At 43.6% G+C, this 19286-nt stretch overlaps 1 protein-coding gene across 4 annotated transcripts in view; it reads right to left on the bottom strand.

The window, feature by feature from the left end:
- Positions 1–19286, bottom strand: part of MCM10 (minichromosome maintenance 10 replication initiation factor) — a 49097-nt gene that overhangs the window by 13521 nt on the left and 16290 nt on the right. For 2 of the 4 annotated variants that reach the window (XM_055296605.2, XM_055296604.2), the window contains exons 7-14: positions 16205–16370; positions 13704–13871; positions 10797–10913; positions 8024–8223; positions 5714–5814; positions 4744–4854; positions 4539–4656; positions 1845–2073 (exon numbers count right to left, since the gene is read on the bottom strand). In XM_055296605.2, the coding sequence (XP_055152580.1) occupies positions 1845–2073; positions 4539–4656; positions 4744–4854; positions 5714–5814; positions 8024–8223; positions 10797–10913; positions 13704–13871; positions 16205–16370 (1210 nt within the window). The remainder of the gene's footprint in view (positions 1–1844; positions 2074–4538; positions 4657–4743; positions 4855–5713; positions 5815–8023; positions 8224–10796; positions 10914–13703; positions 13872–16204; positions 16371–19286) is intronic. The other 2 variants (XM_063610100.1, XM_063610099.1) reach the window with 1 other exon arrangement.

Raw genomic sequence — 19286 nt, forward strand, 5'->3', positions numbered from 1 at the left:
CTCAAAAAAAAAAAAAAAAGCAAAAAATTAGCTGGGCATGGTAGTGCATGCCTGTAGTCCCAGCTACTCAGGGGACTGAGGTGGGAGGATCACCTGAGCCCAGGGAGGTGGAGGTTTCAGTAAGCTGTGATTGCACCACTGTACACCAGCCTGGGAGACAGAGTGAGACCCTGTCTCAAAACAAACACACAAAAAAAGAGAAGGAAATGATGATATAGCATTGATCTACCTTTGAAGGTCATGGTTGTATGGATGAAATAAGATAACATCTGCAAAGTATGAATCTTTACATAGTAAATACATTCCTGGCCAGGCGCAGTGGCTCATGCCTGTAATCCCAGCACTTTGGGAGGCTGAGGCAAGTGGATCACTTGAGGTCAGGAGTTCGAAAGCAGCCTGGCCAACATGGTGAAACCCTGTCTTTACTAAAAATATAAAAATTAGTCAGGCGTGGTGGTGGGCACCTGTAATCCCAGCTATTCGGGAGGCTGAGGCAGGAGAACCAATTGAACCCAGGAGGTGGAGGCTGCAGTGAGGCGAGATCGGACCACTGCACTCCAGCCTGGGTGACAGAGCGAGACTCCATCTCAAAAAAAATAAATAAAAATAAATAAATAAATAAACATAGTAAATACACGGCACACACATATCACAAGTACAGAGTAACATGGGCATGTGCCATGGTTATTATAGGTATTACTGTTGTTATTATTATAGGTAAGGTTTTGGCATACAGCAAGCTTTGCCCTTCATTTGGCTGCAGCTGCTAACTTGAGGGAAGAGAGAGGCTCGATCAGGGCACTCAGGAAGCAGGCAGGTGGGGCTCTGGGTGCCCTACCCCTACTTCAGCCACAGCAACTTAGCTTTCACCTGTCATGGGACTGGACTTTTGTGTAAGATTTCTTTTAAAGGAGTCTTGGTTAGGCACAGTGGCTCATGCCTGTAGTCCCAGCACTTTGGGAGGCTGAGGTGGGACTGCTTGAGTCCAGGAGTGCAAGACCAGCCTGGGCAACAAAGGGAGGCCCCCATCTCTATAAAAAATACAAAAATTAGCCAAGGTGTGGTGGCGTGTGCCTGCAGTCCCAGCTACTACTTGGGAGGCTGAGGCAGGTGGATCAATCGATCCTGGGAGGTTGAGGCTGCAGTGAACCAAACTGCACCACTGCACTCTAGCATGGGTGACAGGAGGAGACTCTGTCTCAAAAAATAAAAAATAAAACCGCCAGGCATGGTGGCTCACACCTATAATCCTAGTACTTTGGGAGGCCGAGGTGGGCAGATCATTTGAGGTCAGGAGTTCGAGACCAGCAGTCTGGCCAACATGGTGAAACGCTGTCTCTACTAAAAATACAAAAATTAGCCGGGTGTGGTGGTGGGCACCTGTAATCCCAGGTACTCGGGAGGCTGAGGCAGGAGAATCGCTTGAATCCAGGAGGCGGGGGTTGCAGTGAGCCGAGATTGCGCCACTGCACTCCAGTCTGGGTGATAGAGTGAGACTCCGTCTCAATAAATAAATAAATAAATAAAGCATTAAAAAAGAAGGATTCCTTAAACCACCATTTTACAGTCTCACCTCAACAATTCCAAGAATTGTTTTCCTACTGTCAATGCCTCTGGTTATAAGACACTATCTTCCTCTAGGCTACCTCTTGTAGCCTGACAAGAAAAAGTGTTGAGATAACAGATCTAACTTTCTTTTAATATTATGTTGACACTACCATGTTTTCAAATTACACTGACTCTAATGATCACGATCAATAAACAGCTATTAGGTGTCTGTCTTTCCTCCAGCTCTGCCCTACAGAATGCAAACTCAAGTGTTAAAGAGAAAAGATGCCAGTTACCTTTTTGGCTTCTGCTAAAGCACTCAGTTTTGGTCTTGGTGGTGGTGACTCATCATAAAAGAGAACATCATCTCCTTCCAAGACACCTCGCCCCAGCTTGGGCGTCATTGTGGCCGGGGCTCCCTCCAGCCTGGGGAACTCGGATCCTGTCCGTGGAGGCTGAGCAGGGGGCTGTCTTGATGAGGATGGCACAGCTGGGCTCTCAACTTCACTTGAGCTCTGCAGAAATCTTTAAAGAACATACAGTCAAAATATGCAAACAGGGTTTACGAAAATAAAAACTCTAGAACTCAAAGTGGACTGGGAGGTGGCGGGCAGGCCACCAGTTGGGAGCTAGTTGTTAGCAAAATAATATCCCCTTCTAGGCTGGTAATTCAAATTTGCACATGATAAGAACAATACTAGCTTTACTAACTCCTCCTGAATTGAGTTTTCTTTGAATAAGCTGTAATTGTCCTAACACTTTAGAACTGATAACTGTTTTTATCAATCGGCTGTCCAGTGGATGTCATCCACAAGGCACACAGCTGAAGATGCGGTGTGAACTGTATTCCCACCCCTACCGTCAGCTCTAGGGCCTGTAGGAACTCATTGCACATCCCTGCATCTTCGTTTACGCTACTGGGAAGAGACAATACATGTGGGACATTTGGAAGTCATTAATGAAAAACACTGTCACTTGCAGCGATTATTTTACATCTCTTTTTTTTATTTTTTTTTATTTTTTTGAGACAGAGTCTCGCTGTGTCACCTAGCCTGGAGTGCAGTGGCATGATCTTGGCTCACTGCAACCTCTGCCTCTTGCATTCAAGTGATTCTCGTGCCTCATCCTCCCAAGTGTTGGGATTACAGGCGTGAGCCATCACGCCTGGCAAAAAATAGTTTTAAGAGCATTTTACTTTTATTTTTGGAGACAGGGTCTTGCTCTGTCACCCCGACTAGAGTGCACTGGCACGATTGCAGCTCGCTGCCACCTCTGCCTCCCAGGCTCAGGTGATCCTCCCACCTCAGCCTCCCGAGTAGCTGGGACCACAGTGTGCACCACCATGCCTACAAACACCTGTATTGTTTGTAGAGACAGGATTTCGCCATGTTGCTCAGGTTGGTCTCGAGCTCCTGGGCTCAGGCGATCTGCCTGCCTCGGCCTCCCAAAGTGCTAGGATTACAGACATGGGCCACTGAGCCAGCCTCGTAAGAGATATTTAAAAACAAATAACAAACCCCAGAAATCATCTAGTCCAAACTTCTCATTTGATCGATGAAGAAACTGAGGCCTAGGATCACATTACTCACAACAGCCAGACTCAGGAAGGGAGCCAGGCCATCCCAGAGCAGTACTCTTCCCAACCCCACAGCCACTCTTGCAAGCTCTAGGATGTGTTTGCAAACTGCCTATCAAATCCTGCGCAAAGATAAGGTTTCCTTGGCCAACAGAATTCTGAAAATTTTCATTACGCAATGCCTTCAAGCTGATGGGCATTCTCTATTTCCCACGAGGCCTCCAACTCTGTACATATTTCTATGTCCACGTATATAATTTATGTCACCTGTAGGCTCAAGATGAATAGCTTTATAGATATCCCACCAGCACTTCAAACTAATCTGCCTGAGACCAAACCCATTCTCTTACTTTCGCAAAGAATTTCCTCTTGTCTTATCATTGATTCCCTTTCATGGATGCAGCTGCCTTTCAGCAGCCCAGATTCGGGATGGCAAAAGGTTCAGCACCAGAGCACAACATGTGTGAGCCCAAAACTCGGCCCCACCATAAACTAGCTCTCTGACCTCCAGGCACACTATTAGTAAAACAAGGGTGAGAAGCCTCCAGAGGCTCAGATGCTGTGTTTATGGAGTACGTATGAAGTGCCTATGAACTGCAGCTCTCATTAGTATTCAGGTGACCTGAGTTCAGGAATCATTCGTTTGTCCACCTACCGTATGCATTTCCACTTGATTTTTTTTTTTTTTAAATTATTAGCTGAAGCCAAGTAACACATTTCCACTTGCGTTTGCCTCTAAAATGACTCCATTTTTATCGCTTCAGTTTTATCCTTTATCCAAAGAACTGTACTTTACCCACTGGCTCTGCCTGTCATAAAAAAACTGAAGTGTGGCAAAATCCAGAAATGGCAGCCAGGCAAACCACTTGCATCCAGGAGTTTGAGACCAGCTTGGGCAACATGGCAAAACCCAGTCTCTATAAAAAAAATGCAAAAATTAGCCAGTGGCACATGCCTGTAGTCCCAACTACTTGGGAGGCCAAGGCAGGAGGATCATTTGAGCCTGGGACATGGAGGTTGCAGTGAGCCGACACTGCGGCATTGCACTTCAGCTGGGGCGACAGAGTGAAAACCTGTCTCGGAAAAAAAAAAAGAGAGAGAGAGAAAATGACAGCCAGCAGGTGAACCTACGCTCTCCCCCTTCATAAAAACCCTCTTTACATACATTTCACTCCTTTCCCTTTTCCATGGTGATAACGACTCTAACCTGTACCATTTGGTGTTGGGAGTCACCAGTGTAAGAAATAATACAGCCTTAAATGCTATTCAGGTTATGGGAAAACTATTTTAAACTTTCAGAGTTAAAACGCAGCCAACCGAAACCTGAAGTCACATTCTGGAAATCGATGAAGACATTCTGAGGACGCCTGAGATGGATGACCCAAGCGGGGAATATTAAATCTGCTCCTCTTACCGCTTCTCTATTTCTTCTGATTTCCTTCTCCTCATCTCCAACATACGCTGCTTCTGTTGCTTCAAGAGTGCTGAGGCCGAGATGGACTGGATGGTCGGTTTTGGGCTCCCCATGATCCCTGAAACAGAAGCCCACAGACTGAGGGGGTGCCCTGGGCGTCTGAGGGAACACAGGGACACACGTGTGGCTGCGCAGCTGATGGTACCTGAAGCTGTGGCTTTGGCTAAATGTTGTTTTAAGTTCCTGGCTCCACACGTCGGCAGGTCCATCAGTTCCTTGAACTCCTCGGAGCAAGACAGGCTCTTCTGGGGTATTCCTGTGCCAGGTCAACACCAGCTTTAGAGGATTCACATTCAGATAGTTTGAGGTCATATGACACACCACTTTCTAAACTCTGCACTCATAATTTTAGTCATATGTAAATGAAGAAGACGGAATACCAAGATGAAAGAAAAGAATCCTTAACCTCTATCATCAGACTCATAGGATGGCAGGGTATCTTGAGTATATTTTATTTCTACTAATGATTAGAATATTAAGCCCTTAAATCTGGGGGTCATTCCATACCCTGTTTCTGGAATATCCACCAAGGATAAGGGTCCCTGACCACTGTTTATGACCATAAGCCCAGGATGGGGGCTGCATTCTCTGATCAAGACATGTTTTTATTTATTTTTATTTTATTAAAAATTTTTTTGTTTTTATCACCAAGACCCATTTTAACAAAAGATAACCAACAAGTTTGGCCAGGAAGATAATACTGCTGATTCTAATGCTGGATGTAAAGAGTTGGACCCAGATACACCAAGAAATTTAAAAAAGCATACTAAGGTAAGACACAACTAAAATCAATATGCTGTTTTTTTCTTAAGGTCCTGCGAACCTGGCTTGATTCCTTTAGGTTAGACCACACCACTCACTAAGTACAGGTGATGACTGGATTCTTATTACTTAAGAGTATGAGCTGTATCCATTTTCAACCCTAAAGACTGCTTGCTTGCTTGCTTATTTATTCATTTATGTTTGTGCATGAATAAGTTCTTAGTGGTGATTTCTGAGATTTTGGTGTACCCATCACCGGAGCAGTGTACACTGTACGCAATGTGTAGTCTTTTATCCCTAAGACTGCATAATTAAACTGGAGAAAGAAATGTCTTATGGAAAAACAGAGTTACCGAGTTTTTGCCGTGTTTCCTGGATGATCAAGTTTGTGCCCTTAACAACCAGATTACTCAGAGTGGTTTGAATCTTCTTCTTAGGAGCCACAGCTGCTGCACTGAAATGACAAGTCATGCCCAAAAGGAGAATCACTAAAGCCCCAATGCTCTGATGAGGTAAAGAAGGCATAGATATAATCATTTATTACACACACCGTCAAAGTTTCTCAAAACACCATCTAAGTAGGCTTTCTTAATGTCACGGCCCAATAGCATAACTGGTTTATGCACTGTGTCACAGAGGAAAAGCTAGAGGCAGCCTACAAATCCTCTTGAGGCCATTCTGGAAGGAAATTTGGCAAAAGAAATAAAAAAAGCCAATGCTTTGATCTAGCAATCTGGATATTTATCTTAAAATAATTAAGGATTATGCAAAAATTTAGGATATTAATGGTGGCTTTGTTTATAATGTCACACATTGGAAACACCATTAATGTTCACCCATAGGGAATTGTTTACATGAATTAAGGCAGAGTATGTAAAAGAACACTATGTAGCCGCTAAAAATACATAAGAAAAACATTAATTATTTCACACTGAAAAAAAGTGGATACAAAGAATAGGAACAATATGACCTCATTTTATATTACTAAAAATTTATACATATGAAAAAACAAAACACAACACCTAGGAGTATATATACCAAGAAACTAACAGTTTGAGGTTTTTTGTGAGACAAGATCTCACTCTGTTGTCCAGCCTGGAGTACAATGGAGCAATCGTGACTCACTGCAGCCTCAACTTCCCCAGGCTCAAGCAATTCTCCCATCTCAGCCTCCCAAATAGCTGGGACTACAAGCGTGTGCCACCATGCCCAGCTAATTTTTTTGCATTTTGTAGAGATGGGATTTTGCCATGTTGCTCAGGTGGGTCTCAAATTCCGAGGCTTAAGCCATCCTCCTGCCTTGGCCTCCATTCCCAAAGTGCTGGGATTACAGGTGTAAGCCACCGTGCCTGGCCTAGAACTAACAGTTTTTCAGGTGGTAGGATTATAGTTGGTTTTTATTTTTTCCACTGGTTGGATTGTATGTTCTTTTAAAAGACTAATATACATGTATTGCTTTTACATTGGAAAAATTCAGAAATCATTTTAAATCTCAAAAACATGCTTACTGTTAAAAAAGAAACAGGAAGTGAGTCCTCTTGCCCTATTCCTGTTGGATTGGGAACAGAAATCTGTGTTTTATTCTTGGACCAACTGTAGCTGCCTCATGCCACGTCCTCAGATATGCTTTATATAATGTGGTGATGAGGCCACTGATTACAAGCTTGTCCAAACCATAGCCCGCGGGCCACACGCAGCCCAGGATGGCTTTGAATGCGGCCCACCACAAATTCATAAACTTTCTTAAAACATTAAGAGATTTTTCTTTTTTCTTTTTTTTAAGCTTATCAGCTATCATTAGTATATTTTATGTGTAGTCCAAGACAATTCTTCCAAAGGGGCCCAGGGAAGCCAAAAGATTGGACACCACTGGATTACAGCATCAGGGACTCTAGTGACTCTGAATCCCCAGGCAAGGGGCCATGTATGCCTGCCCAGCATCGCCCACTCCCCATGTGAGGCTTCATAGTACATTCACTCACTGAATGAAATCTGGGTTCCACGAGGTCTGTAGCCTCACTCAAATAGTCGTACGAGAAATAATTAAAAGGTGTTAACACTGTAATTAACACATTTTTAATGGCCCTGACAAAGGTGCACTATTTACATTAGAAGTCAAAGTGGGGCCGGGAGCAGTGGCTCATGCCTGTAATCCCAGCACTTTGGGAGGCCGAGGCAGGCAGATCACCTGAGGTCAGGATTTTGAGACCAGCCTGGCCATCATGGTGAAACCCTGTCTGTACTAAAAATGCAAAAATTAGCCAGGCGTGGTGGCACGCATCTGTAGTCCCAGCTACTCAGGAGGCTGAGGCAGAAGAATCACCTGAACCCAGCGGGTGGAGGTTGCAGTGAGTTGAGACTGCACTACTGCACTCCAGCCTGGGTGATAGAATGAGACTCCGTCTCAAAAAAAAAAAAAAAGTTGAAGAGGAAGAGTGGGCTCTCTTAAAGTCCAACACAAGTCAATCTCTCTCTCTCTCCTGAAAATTTTTCTCTCTACCTGGGAATAAAAGCGGTCTTTAACCAACTTGTTTCAGGCAATGAGTTATGCAAGATAAAGCCTGTACAAGTATCCTATGGCGGTTACAGGAAGGTACAACCAGTAGGTTTAGTCTTTGATAAGCAAAATCCTCTGCCCAAAAGAAGCCCCGAGAACGTCTTACATTGAAGCTGCATACGAGGCAGAAGAAACCCCTCCGTAGTAAAAGCCATCTTGGCACAGCCGTTCTTTGAGGCTGGTGGCTTTGCGGGCAAACTTCTTTGGAATTCGTCCTCCAGAGAAGGTGGACTGCAAATCCGCACGCTTTGCACTGAGCTTCTTGTACTGAGCCTGGATATGGTACTGACAGTACTCACAGTCACGCTGCAAAAGGCAGAGCAGTGGCATCAGGATGAGGGCAACAGGCCAGGAAATAGTAGTGAGCAGACACAGTTCCTTCTCCCCACTTCCCGGAATATGACGCATGCAGAGTCCTCCCTGCTGACCTCCATGACTGTTCCCAATGTGGAAGGGCTACTCAGTCCCTGAGGGGAAGAAGTTCTTCCCTTCGAGTCCCCTGAAAGCACTGTTCTGGTGAAATACCCCTTGCCCTCTTTCTACAAAGGAAATCAGCTTCTAGGATGAACCTTGAAAACAAGTTAGGTGAGAGAAGTCAGACACACAAGGTCCCATGTTATTTAAGTCCTTTTACTTAAGAGGCAAATCCATAGAGACGAAAGCAGATTAGACATCACCAGGAGATGGAGGGAGTGGGGATGGGAGTGATGACTTTATGGTACCAGTGTTTTTACAGGGTGATGGAATTCTGAAACCAGGGAGCTGGTGGTTACACAACTAAATATCACTGAATTATATATATATCTTATAAATTGGTTAACTGTATATTTTGAATTTTGCCCCAATAAAGAATAATTTAAAAACAAAATCAGCTCCCAGCGAGGTTTTTCTAGCTGTTTCTCTGGTTGATCCTCGGACAAGTGCGATCCTTTCAGTGAAAGAAACAAAGAGAGATGGTGCACCATTGTTCTACTGGGTGAACAGTAGTTACGGCAACAATGGATTTTTTTTGGAGACAGAGTCTCGCTCTGCCACCCAGGCTGGAGTGCAGTGGCGTGATCACGGCTCACTGCAACCTCTGCCTCCTGGGTTCAAGTGATTCTTGTGCCTCAGCCTCCCAAGTAGCTGGGATTACAGGCGTGCACCACCACGCCCAGCTAATTTTTGTATTTTTACTAGAGACGGGGTTTTACCATGTTGGCCAGGCTGGTCTCGAACTCCTGGCCTCAAGTGATCAGCCCACTTCGGCCACCCAAAGTGATGGGATTACAGGTGTGAGCCACCGCCCCTGTCCAGACAATGGATTTTTAAGAATCTAGTTCTCACGGAGAGATCTGTTAGGTACTTCACTCTGAAACCTCATTTTCCAACCGTCTCCCACCTTATTCTTTCCTGCCCACTAATTCATCTAATAGGAAGGAATAAGGAAATAAAAAAAGATGAAACCAAAACCTGTCATTTAATCCTTTCAAAGAACTCTGAGAAGTACCTCTTCACACCTACTACAATGGCTGTAACAAAAAAGAAATACAGTAACAGGTGCCGATGAGGACAGGGAGAAACTTGAAAGTTCATCCATTGCTGGTGGACCACTTGGGAAACCAGTCTGGCAGTTCCTCCAAAATCTGGACAGTTACCATGTTGACCCAGCAATCCCACTCCCAGGTATATGCCCAAGGGAGTGGAAAACATACATCCACATGAAAACTTGTATGTGAGTGTTTTAGCAGCATTATTCATAATAGCTAAATGTGGCAACAACCCAAGTGTGTATCAACTGATGAAAAAGAATAAACAACATGTGGTATATCCATATAATGGAATATTATTTACCCACAAAAAGGAATAAAGTGTTGATAAATGCTATGGCATGGATCGATTGTGAGAAAAATTATGCTAAGCAAAAGAAGCCAGACAGAAAAGGTCACATATTGTGATTCCATTGTATGAAATGTCTAGAAGAGGCAAATCCATAGAGACAGAAAGTAGGTTAGTGTTCACCAGGCGATGGGGGAGAGGAGACTGGGGAGTGATTGCTAGTGGGTACTGGGTTTCTTTCTGGGGCAATGAAAGGATTCTGAAATTACACAGTGGTGATGGCTGCACAACTCTGTGAATGTACTAGAAATTACTGAATTGTTGGCTGTATTTATTTATATTCTTTTTTGGAGACAGAATCTCACTCTTTCGCCCAGGCTGGAGTATAATAGTGCGATCTCGGCTCACTGAAACCTCTGCCTCCTGGGTTCAAGTGATTCTCTTGCCTCAGCCTCCTGAGTAGCTGGGACTACAGGCGCCCACCACCATGCCCGGCTAATTTTTGTATTTTCAGTAGAGATGAGGTTTCACCACGGTGGCCAGGCTAGTCTCAAACTCGTGACCTCAGATGATCTGTCCGCCTCGACCTCCCAAAGTATTGAGATTACAAGAGTGAGCCACCGCACCTGGCCTGAATTGCTTACTTTAAAAGAGTGAATTGCATGGTATGTGAATTATACCTAAACGAAGCTATTATTTTTTAAAAAGCCCTAAGAAAAGGTATAATGGAGTTAAAATATAGGCTAAAATACAATTTTCTTTGTATTTCATCACGTTTGCTCCGTGGAATTACAAGAATTAAAGGCAAACAAAAATTCTGTCTTAAACCTCTTGGTCAGATAAAAGATCACTTTCCTAAGAGGTTAAATCCCCCCACCTTTCCCCTGCCCTCACTTTTTTAAACTGGCAATTATTAACTACACATTAAATTTTCTCATTTTGACTCTTCCTTTAAGTGGGAAACCCAGTTCCAAATTGGTCATCGCAGCTAAAGCACCTACAGTTTATTCCTAACTGTTCTTTTCTTTAGCAGAAACCATCCTAACAAGGCTGAAACTAACCAAATTCACAGTCTGCGTGCACGGCTCTCCATTCTTCTTCTTAGCTTTACAGGTTCCCAGGTCAAGAGCTTCACCCATAATTAAGACTTTCTGAGGATGATCGATAGATAAACACACCTGTAAGAAGAGGTGGGGCAGGAGTTAAAGGTGGACAAAATTATGGCCTTTTATTAGCAGGAATACAAAAAAGAATGGTTGGTGCTGATTTAAGAAGGTTATTGCCAGGCGCAGTGGCTCACACCTATAATTCTAGCACTCTGGGAGGCTGAGGCAGGTGGATCGCTTGGGGCCAAGAGTTTGACTAGCCTAGGCAATGTGGCAAAACCCTGTCTCTACGAAAAAAACACAACAATTAGCCAGGCATGGTAGTGTGTGCGTGTAGCCCCAGTTACTTGGGGGGCTGAAGTGGGAGGATCACTGGAGCCTGGGAAGTCCAGGCTGAAGTGAGCTGTGATCACACCACTGCACTCCAGCCTGGGCAACAGAGTAAGGCCGTCTCAAAAGGAGAGAGGTTTTACTAGTCTAAAGGAATTCGAAGCCAGTGCTCTATGACTGTTTTAGGAACAGGGGTGCCGAAGGCACCTTCAGTTCTCTTCCCATTTTCCATCCTTTCCTTCATCTTTGAGATTGGAATCCTGATTTTGTCTGGGCTGGCCGAGTTCTCAGCCTCAAGTAATAGATCCTGTTCCCTGTTTTCCCAGCACTCCTTAGAGTTAGCATTGGTTATGTGATAAGTTCTAGATGCTCAGACATAAACAGGAATTGGCAGGGAAGCTCCTGCTTTCCTGATAAAATGAGTTAGGAGGCTGGCTCCCCCTTACTCCTCACTTCTTGCCTTGAATGGAGATGACTGGAGGGAGACAAGTCCCTGAAGGGCCTTGCTGAACTCAGCTCTCTCCCTTCTTGTTTGCAATTCTCTTATTGGAGAGATTGTACCAAGAGGGACTGTCCCGAATAGCTCGGGCTTTGTCCTCACCCCTCCCAGGACAAGATCTCTTACAACACTTGAGCTCAATAAGCCAAGTGGCCTCCAGGTTATAAAACCCAGATCAGGGTGCTTTCATAATCCCTCCGCTGCATGGTGAAGAGAGCCATGAGCAGACAGGACTCTGCCTGCCTGGAGTGCCTTTCCTGAGCCTTGGTGCACTGGCTCAACTCGGATCCTAGGCTTCTGTGGACTCTCGCTGCCTAAGGTGCTTTGCCCAACTTGTGTAAGTGTTTTGTCTCCCAGATGCATACTCCTGCAGGCAGGCTTGTGCAAAGCTGCGGGTAGCTTGGTTTATGCTGAACCACTGGCAGCTGGGTTTGTACAAAGCTTCCAGCCAGACCTGGGAACCTACCAGATCTAGAAATAGTAGAAATTGGCAAGGTGTTTAGAGCCCTCCCACGGGACTGGTTAAACAGTGCATGGTATTCCTCTCCGAGAAACTGGCACCTTCCACGGTATGCCACTTCACACTTCTCTGACTACAACAGAGTAAAGCTCCGCGCTGGGTCAGAGCAGAGAAACTGCCAGTTCCTATTCACTGTGTCTAGGTTTACGATTTCCGAGAGAAGCAGTAGTGCCAAAACTCTAGTATTTGAGAAGATGAAAATTCACTTTGATTTTAAACCGCAGCTATGGTTGTCATAGTCAAAGGAGCAAAATTCCCTCAACTATAAAACACTGCTTTCTTGATGCCACCATAAAAATTTATGTAAGGAATCGTGCTGGGCACGGTGGCTCACGCTTGTAATCCTAGCACTTTGGGAGGTCAAGGCAGGTAGATCACTTGAGCCTAGGGGTTCGAGACAAACCTGGGCAACACAGTGAAACCCTGTCTCTACAAAAAACACAAAAATAGGCTGGGCGTGGTGGCTCATGGCTGTAATCCCAGCACTTTAAGAGGCTGAGACAGGTGGATCACCTGAGGTCAGGAGTTCGAAACCAGCCTGGCCAACATGGTGAAACCTCGTCTCTAATAAAAATGCAAAAAAATTAGCTAGGTATGGTGGCGCATGCCTGTAATCCCAGCTGCTGAGGCTGAGGCAGGAGAACCACTTGAACCTGGGAAGTATAGGTTGAAGTGAGTCAAGGTCGCACCATTGCACTCCAGCCTAGGCAACAAGAGCGAAACTCCGTCACATACACACACAAAAACCCACAAAAATTAGCAGAGCATGGTGGCATGCACCTGTAGTTCCAGCTACTCAGGAGGCAGAAGTGGAAGTATCACTTAGGGCCAGGAGACGGAGTTTGCAATGAGTCAAGAACACATCACTGTACTCCAGCCTGGGCAACAGAGCAAGACTCACTCTCAAAAAAAAAAAAAAAGAAGGTATGAATCTAAGGAAATCTGAGTACAATAGTTCAAAAAACTCAAGGAACGTTGTAACTAATTTGAAAAGATGGAATAAAAGTAGTTGTTACAAAACACTTTTGAATAGGTGGAAATTCAGAATACTGATGGGTAATGAATGAACAAAAAATGAAAAGCCAGATTCACGGAGACACAAGCACATAAAAGCATGACTTACTTTCTGGAGGCAGACTAATACAAACTTTTTTCTTTTCTTGTCTTTTTTTTTGAGATGGGGGTCTTACTTTGTTACCTAGGTTGGAGTGCAGTGGCACAATCAGGGCTCACTACAGCCTCAACTTCCCACTGCAGCCTCCTGAATAGATGGAACTACGGTTGTGCACCCCTACTCACAGCCAATTTTTACATTTTTTGTAGAGATGGGGGTCTCACTATGTTGCCCAGGCTGGTCTTGAACTCCTGGGCTCAAGTGATCCTCCTGCTTTGGCCTCCCCAAAGTGTTAGCATTACAGGTGTGAGCCACTGTGTGCAGCCTCAAACGTCTTTGATAAAACTCAGTTAACTTGTAAAGACAATCATCAATCAAATCCCAGAAACAGGTTCTTACCTCCTCTGAACCATCCTTGGGCTTCATGGGGTTGGCATTGAGGATCCCTACGACAGTCCCCTGCTCCGTCTTCCAGAGTGCTTTGTGAACTTCTCCAAATAAGAACAAGGACACACATTGTGTCAGGTCACGAAGATCATTCAGTTTCCAGATGCTGAAGGTTTTTCCCTGGAACAAATAGTTATTTTTATTTTTTATAATTTTGAACTGTAGGTTATCCTGTCCCCATTTATGGTTCAAGAGTTTTACTATGGAAAACTATATGCCTATAATCCATTAAATCCAAGTTTTTTTGTTATTATTCAAATATGTATCATCAACATGTGTGATGACTTTAAATTAACCCATTCTCTAGGCTTTTGCATTCTATTACCCTTCTCATTTTAGAGATGAAGGTGAAATAAAGCAAGCCAGTGGCAAACTTGTTAGCAGAGTCTCTAATTAACTCGGGTCTAAGCAGAGGGAGTGGGATAGCACTGCCTTTCTAATGACACAGAGACACGCACATCATTAAAAGGACAGTGGAAGGTATGACACTACCATTTAATAACTTACTGATATGAATCAATATTAGGTAAATGAGTAAATCTATTTCATATCATTGGTTAATTATATGATGATTATTATTTTTAGAGACAGAGTCTTGCTCTGTCACCCAGGCTGGAGTGCAATGGTGCAATCACGTCCCATTGCTCACTCCAACTCCTGGGCTCAAAGAATCCTCCACCCTCAGCCTCCCAAGCAGCTGAGACTACAGGCATGTGCTACCAGCCCCAGCTAATTTTTTTTTTCTTTTCATAGAGATAAGGTCTCACTATGTTGCCCAGGCTGGTCATGAATTCCTGGGCTCAAGTGATCCTCCCACCCCATCCTCTCAAAGCGTTGGGGTTACAGACGTGAGCCACCAAGCCTGGCCTAAGTCTATTATTAATATGAATAAAGAAGTTTCCTTTCTAGGCTATTAAATCTTTGCTTAGCTTACCAAAGCATCATTTCAAGAAAACTGGTTGAGTTTAACCTTAACATTTCAGAAGTATGATTAAGTATCTGAAGAAATACAGCTCAAAATGCTGACTGATTATAATGTGAAAAACCTCCACTTTTACAGTTGTTTTTAAAACCAGAATACTGTGAATAATCTTGACTTGCACTATCTCATAGAGGCATCCCGGGCTGGGTATGGTTATGGGTTACAGCATGGAATCTACTGCCCGGACTCTGAGCTGGCATCCATCTTCCATGGATTTGTGCAGTGCCTGTCTTGGAGGAGTTCAGATAAATTCTTGTGTCTATTATTATCATGTCATTACAGCCACTTATGAAGTAACTAAGAATTTGATCAAAGGAAAACCAGACCTGTCCACATTTACCTCAACAGTAATAGGGCTAGTGTAGGACTGGGTAATCTTTAATTTTTTTTTAAATTTTTTAAGTTCCGGGGTACATGTGCAGGATGTGCAGGTTTGTTACATAGGTAAATGTGTGTCACAGTGGTTTGTTGCACCTATGAACCCATCACGTAGGTATGAAGCCTGCCATGCATTAGCTCTTTTCCCTAATGCTCTCCCGCTCCCTGCCCTCCCCCAACAGGCCCCAGTGTGTGTTGTTCCCCTCCTTGTGTCCATGTGATCTCATTTATTTAGCTCCCACTTATAAGTGAGAACATGCAGTGTTTGGTTTTCTGTTCCTCCATTAGTTTGCTGAGGATAATGGCTTAGGACCGGGTTCTCTTAAAATTCAACTCCATGTCAGCTCTAACAAAAAACCAAAGGTTGGCCAAGATCTAAATTAGAGAATAACATCATGATTGAGCATGATCAATCATAGTATTTTAGAGATAGGAGAGATTTTCAATCTAATCAAAGTCAGTTCCTTCATTTTATAAATAAGGAAATGGAAGCCGGTAAGGAAAGATTAACAGCCAACCTAAGGTAACATCGCTCGTTAAAGGCACAAGGCTTAGAAGCCAGGCTATCTGAGTTGCCAGGTCACAGAATAACTTTCCCATTTATGACTCAGTCAAAAGTGATTTTGAAACTTGTTAGATCTTTGGTAATAACCATCAAATTAAATATATCATAAGGCACTGACACAGGCCAGCAATTTCAGCACTTCTGTGGTTGGTATCTTACATCTAAAGGGACCTCGAAACAATCTGTGAACTCAGCCTGTTTGGGTACTTGCGCCTCTCCTCCATGGAAGAGACCACAGTGTCACGGGGACAACTATATGTGTCACCAAAAAAAGTGACAAGTGAAATGCAGTAAGGATGATTTGGACAATGGAAAGCCCAAGAAACCTGTACCACCAGGTCTTATTTAAACAGGGCATCCTTTGCTTATACCCGCTGGATACCAACTCAGTGATGTGTGGCGATTCTGGAACTCACTATACTTATTTCTAAATGAAACACCAACGGGTTCCAGTTAACAAATTCAGGACATCGAATTCCCACTGTTAGTTTATAGTAAAACAGCTAAGAAACCAATACAATGGCTCACACTATTCACACTCTGTGGCGTAACCTTCTTCAATATAACCCCAAATGTCACCCAGTCTATTTCTTCCAGCTTCTCTCTGGCCATCTTTTCCTTGATCTGAGACAGTCTGATCAGTTTTCGGCCGGTCATTTTCTTGTTCATTTCTGTGGAGGATACTCGAGGCCGCCTGGGTTAAGAAACCAGCGATTAGTAATTATGATTCTAATAAAAAATTACCTGGCACCTTAGCAGGTGGTAAGGGAGTGTGATGGTCAGAAACCTCTACAGTACCTGTTCTTGGGAAGCTTAGTTATATAGTATGACCAAGGCATCCATTTTTATAGGAAATAAATAAATAATTCTTTCTTTCTTTCTTTTTTTTTTTTAAAGATGGAGTCTCAGTCTGTTGCCCAGGCTGGAGTGCAGTGGCGCAATTTCGGCTCACTGCAGTCTCCACCTCCCGGGTTCAACTGATTCTCCTGCCTCAGCCTCCTGAGTAGCTGGGACTACAGGCACGTGCCATCATGTGCTAATGTTTGTATTTTTAGTAGAGATGGGGTTTTGCCATGTTGGCCAGGCTGGTCTCAAACTCCTGGCCTCAAGCGATCTGCTCGCCTCGGCCTCCCAAAGTGTGGGGATTACAGGTGTGAACCACTGCACCTGGCCTCTAAGATCTTTTTTTTTTTTTTTTTTTTGAGACAGAGTCTCGCTCTGTTGCCCAGGCTGGAGTGCAGTGGCGCAATCTCAGCTCACTGCAACCTCCACCTCCCAGGTTCACGCCATTCTCCTGCCTCAGCCTCCCAAGTAGCTGGGACTACAGGCACCCGCCTCCGCGCCCGGCTAATTTTTTGTATTTTTAGTAGAAATGGGGTTTCACCATGTTAGCCAAGATGGTCTCGATCTCCTGACCTCGTGATCCACCTGCCTCGGCCTCCCAAAGTGCTGGGATTACAGGCGTGAGCCACCGCGCCCGGCCTAAGATAATTTTTAAAGCTAGGTTTGCCTTTCTTTGGATTTAGATCTAGAGCTTATATAGAATACAAGAAAGATCACAAATCCTTTAAGCTCTTAAACTATGCAAATTTTAATATTCTTCTGCAAACAATCCTTTTTTACTTTATTACAAAACCACGAATTAATATTCATAAAGACACAAATTTCATCGATTATGCAAGAATTTCACAGGTTCTACTATTCTAATTGAATTTTTTTTAAAGACAACATTTTGACATACAATAAAGGCTTCTGAATGTAGCTTCAATTAATATATTCTTATTCCTAATGACTGGGTCAAAAAACTCTCAGGGTTATTAACATTTGTTCCATCTTTGATCGCATTATATATTTGCAGACGAGAAAAGACACTCACAGAAAAACATGCTTCTTCACTATTTAATGAGTCTTCTGGAACAGAAAGTCCCAGAGCTAAGTTTGAACAATGACGAATATTCAGGAAGCAAAACATTGACTTCGGTGGGAAAATTCTTTCCTTTGTCTGATTTCTGTGATTGTAGTGTGATAGGTTTCCCCCCACCCCAAGTTACTTAAGGGTGTATGTTAGCTGCCTGAACCCCGAAGGCCGGGTAGGGGGCCACAGCCATGGTGCCCAGCCGAGAAGCAGATGTCCCTAAGAACCCAACCATTCTGGAGCATATATGGGAACACACCAAGAAAAGAGCCTCATCACACATACACAGTAGGCAAACAGCTTAGGGGAGTCCTAGCTAGAGCAATCAGATGAGAAAGAAATAAAGGGCATCCAAATTGGAAAAGAAAAAGTCAAATTATCCCTGTTTGCAGATGATATGATATTATATTTGGAAAAACCTAAAGACTCCACCAAAAAACTGTTAGCACCGATAAACAAATTCAATAAAGTTGCAGGATACAAAATCAGTATTCAAAAATCAGTAGCATTTCTAGATGCCAACAACGAACAATCTGAAAAATCAAGAAAGTAATACCATTTACAACTGCTCCAAAGAAAACACCTAGGAATACACTTAACTAAAGAAGTGAAAGATCTCTACAATAAAAACTAAAAAACATTGATGCAAGAAATTAAAGAGGATACCAAATATGGAAAAATAGCCCATGTTCATGGATTGAAAGAATCAATGTTGTTCAACTGTCCATACTATCCAAAGCAATCTAGAGCGTCAATGCAATCCCCATCAAAGCACCAATGACAGTCTTCACAGAAATAGAAAAAACAATCCTAAAGGTATATGGAACCACAAAAGACCCAACATAGCCAAAGCAATCCCGAGCAAAAAGAACAAAACTGGTGGAATCACATTACCTGACTTCAAATTATATGAAAGCTATAGTAACCAAAACAGCATGGTACTGGCATAGAGAACCCAGAAACGAATCCATAAATCTGCAATGAACTCATTTTCAACAAAGGTGCAAAGAACATACACTGGGGAAAGGACAGTATCTTCAACAAATGGTGTAGGGAAAACTGGATATCCATATGCAGGAGAATGAAACTAGACCCCTATCTCTTGCCATATACAAAAATCAAATCAAAATGTATTCAAGAGGCTGGGCACGGTGGCTCACGCCTGTAATCCCAGCACTTTGGAAGGCCAAGGCAGGTGGATCACCTGAGGTCAGGAGTTTGAGACCAGCCTGGCCAGCATGGCGGTTTCTACCAAAAATACAAAAATTAGCCAGGCATTGTGGTGCGTGCTTGTAGTCTGAGCTACTCGGGAGGCTGAGGCAAGAGAATCACTTGAACTCGGGAGGCAGAGGTTGCAGTGAGCTGAGATCGCGACACTGTACTCCAGCCAGGGCGACAGTGCAAGACTGTCTCAAAAAAAAGATTAAAGACGTAAATCTAAGACCCAAAACTATGAGATTACTAAAAGAAAACATTGGGGAAACTCTCTAGGACATTGGTCTTGGTCTTGGCTAAGATTTTCTGAGTAGTAACATGAAAGCACAGGTAACCAAAGCAAAAATAGACAAATAAGCAGATCTCCCAAACAATCTTGCTGCCATCCAGGAGTGCCTTACATATAAGTCCGAGTCATTCTTTGGCTTTTGGATCCTTCCCAGTTTTGAGGAAACTTTTTTTTTTTTGAGATAGGGTCTT

This window comes from Symphalangus syndactylus, chromosome 10, assembly GCF_028878055.3.
Source record: "Symphalangus syndactylus isolate Jambi chromosome 10, NHGRI_mSymSyn1-v2.1_pri, whole genome shotgun sequence".
Classification (NCBI taxonomy): Eukaryota; Metazoa; Chordata; class Mammalia; order Primates; family Hylobatidae; genus Symphalangus; species Symphalangus syndactylus.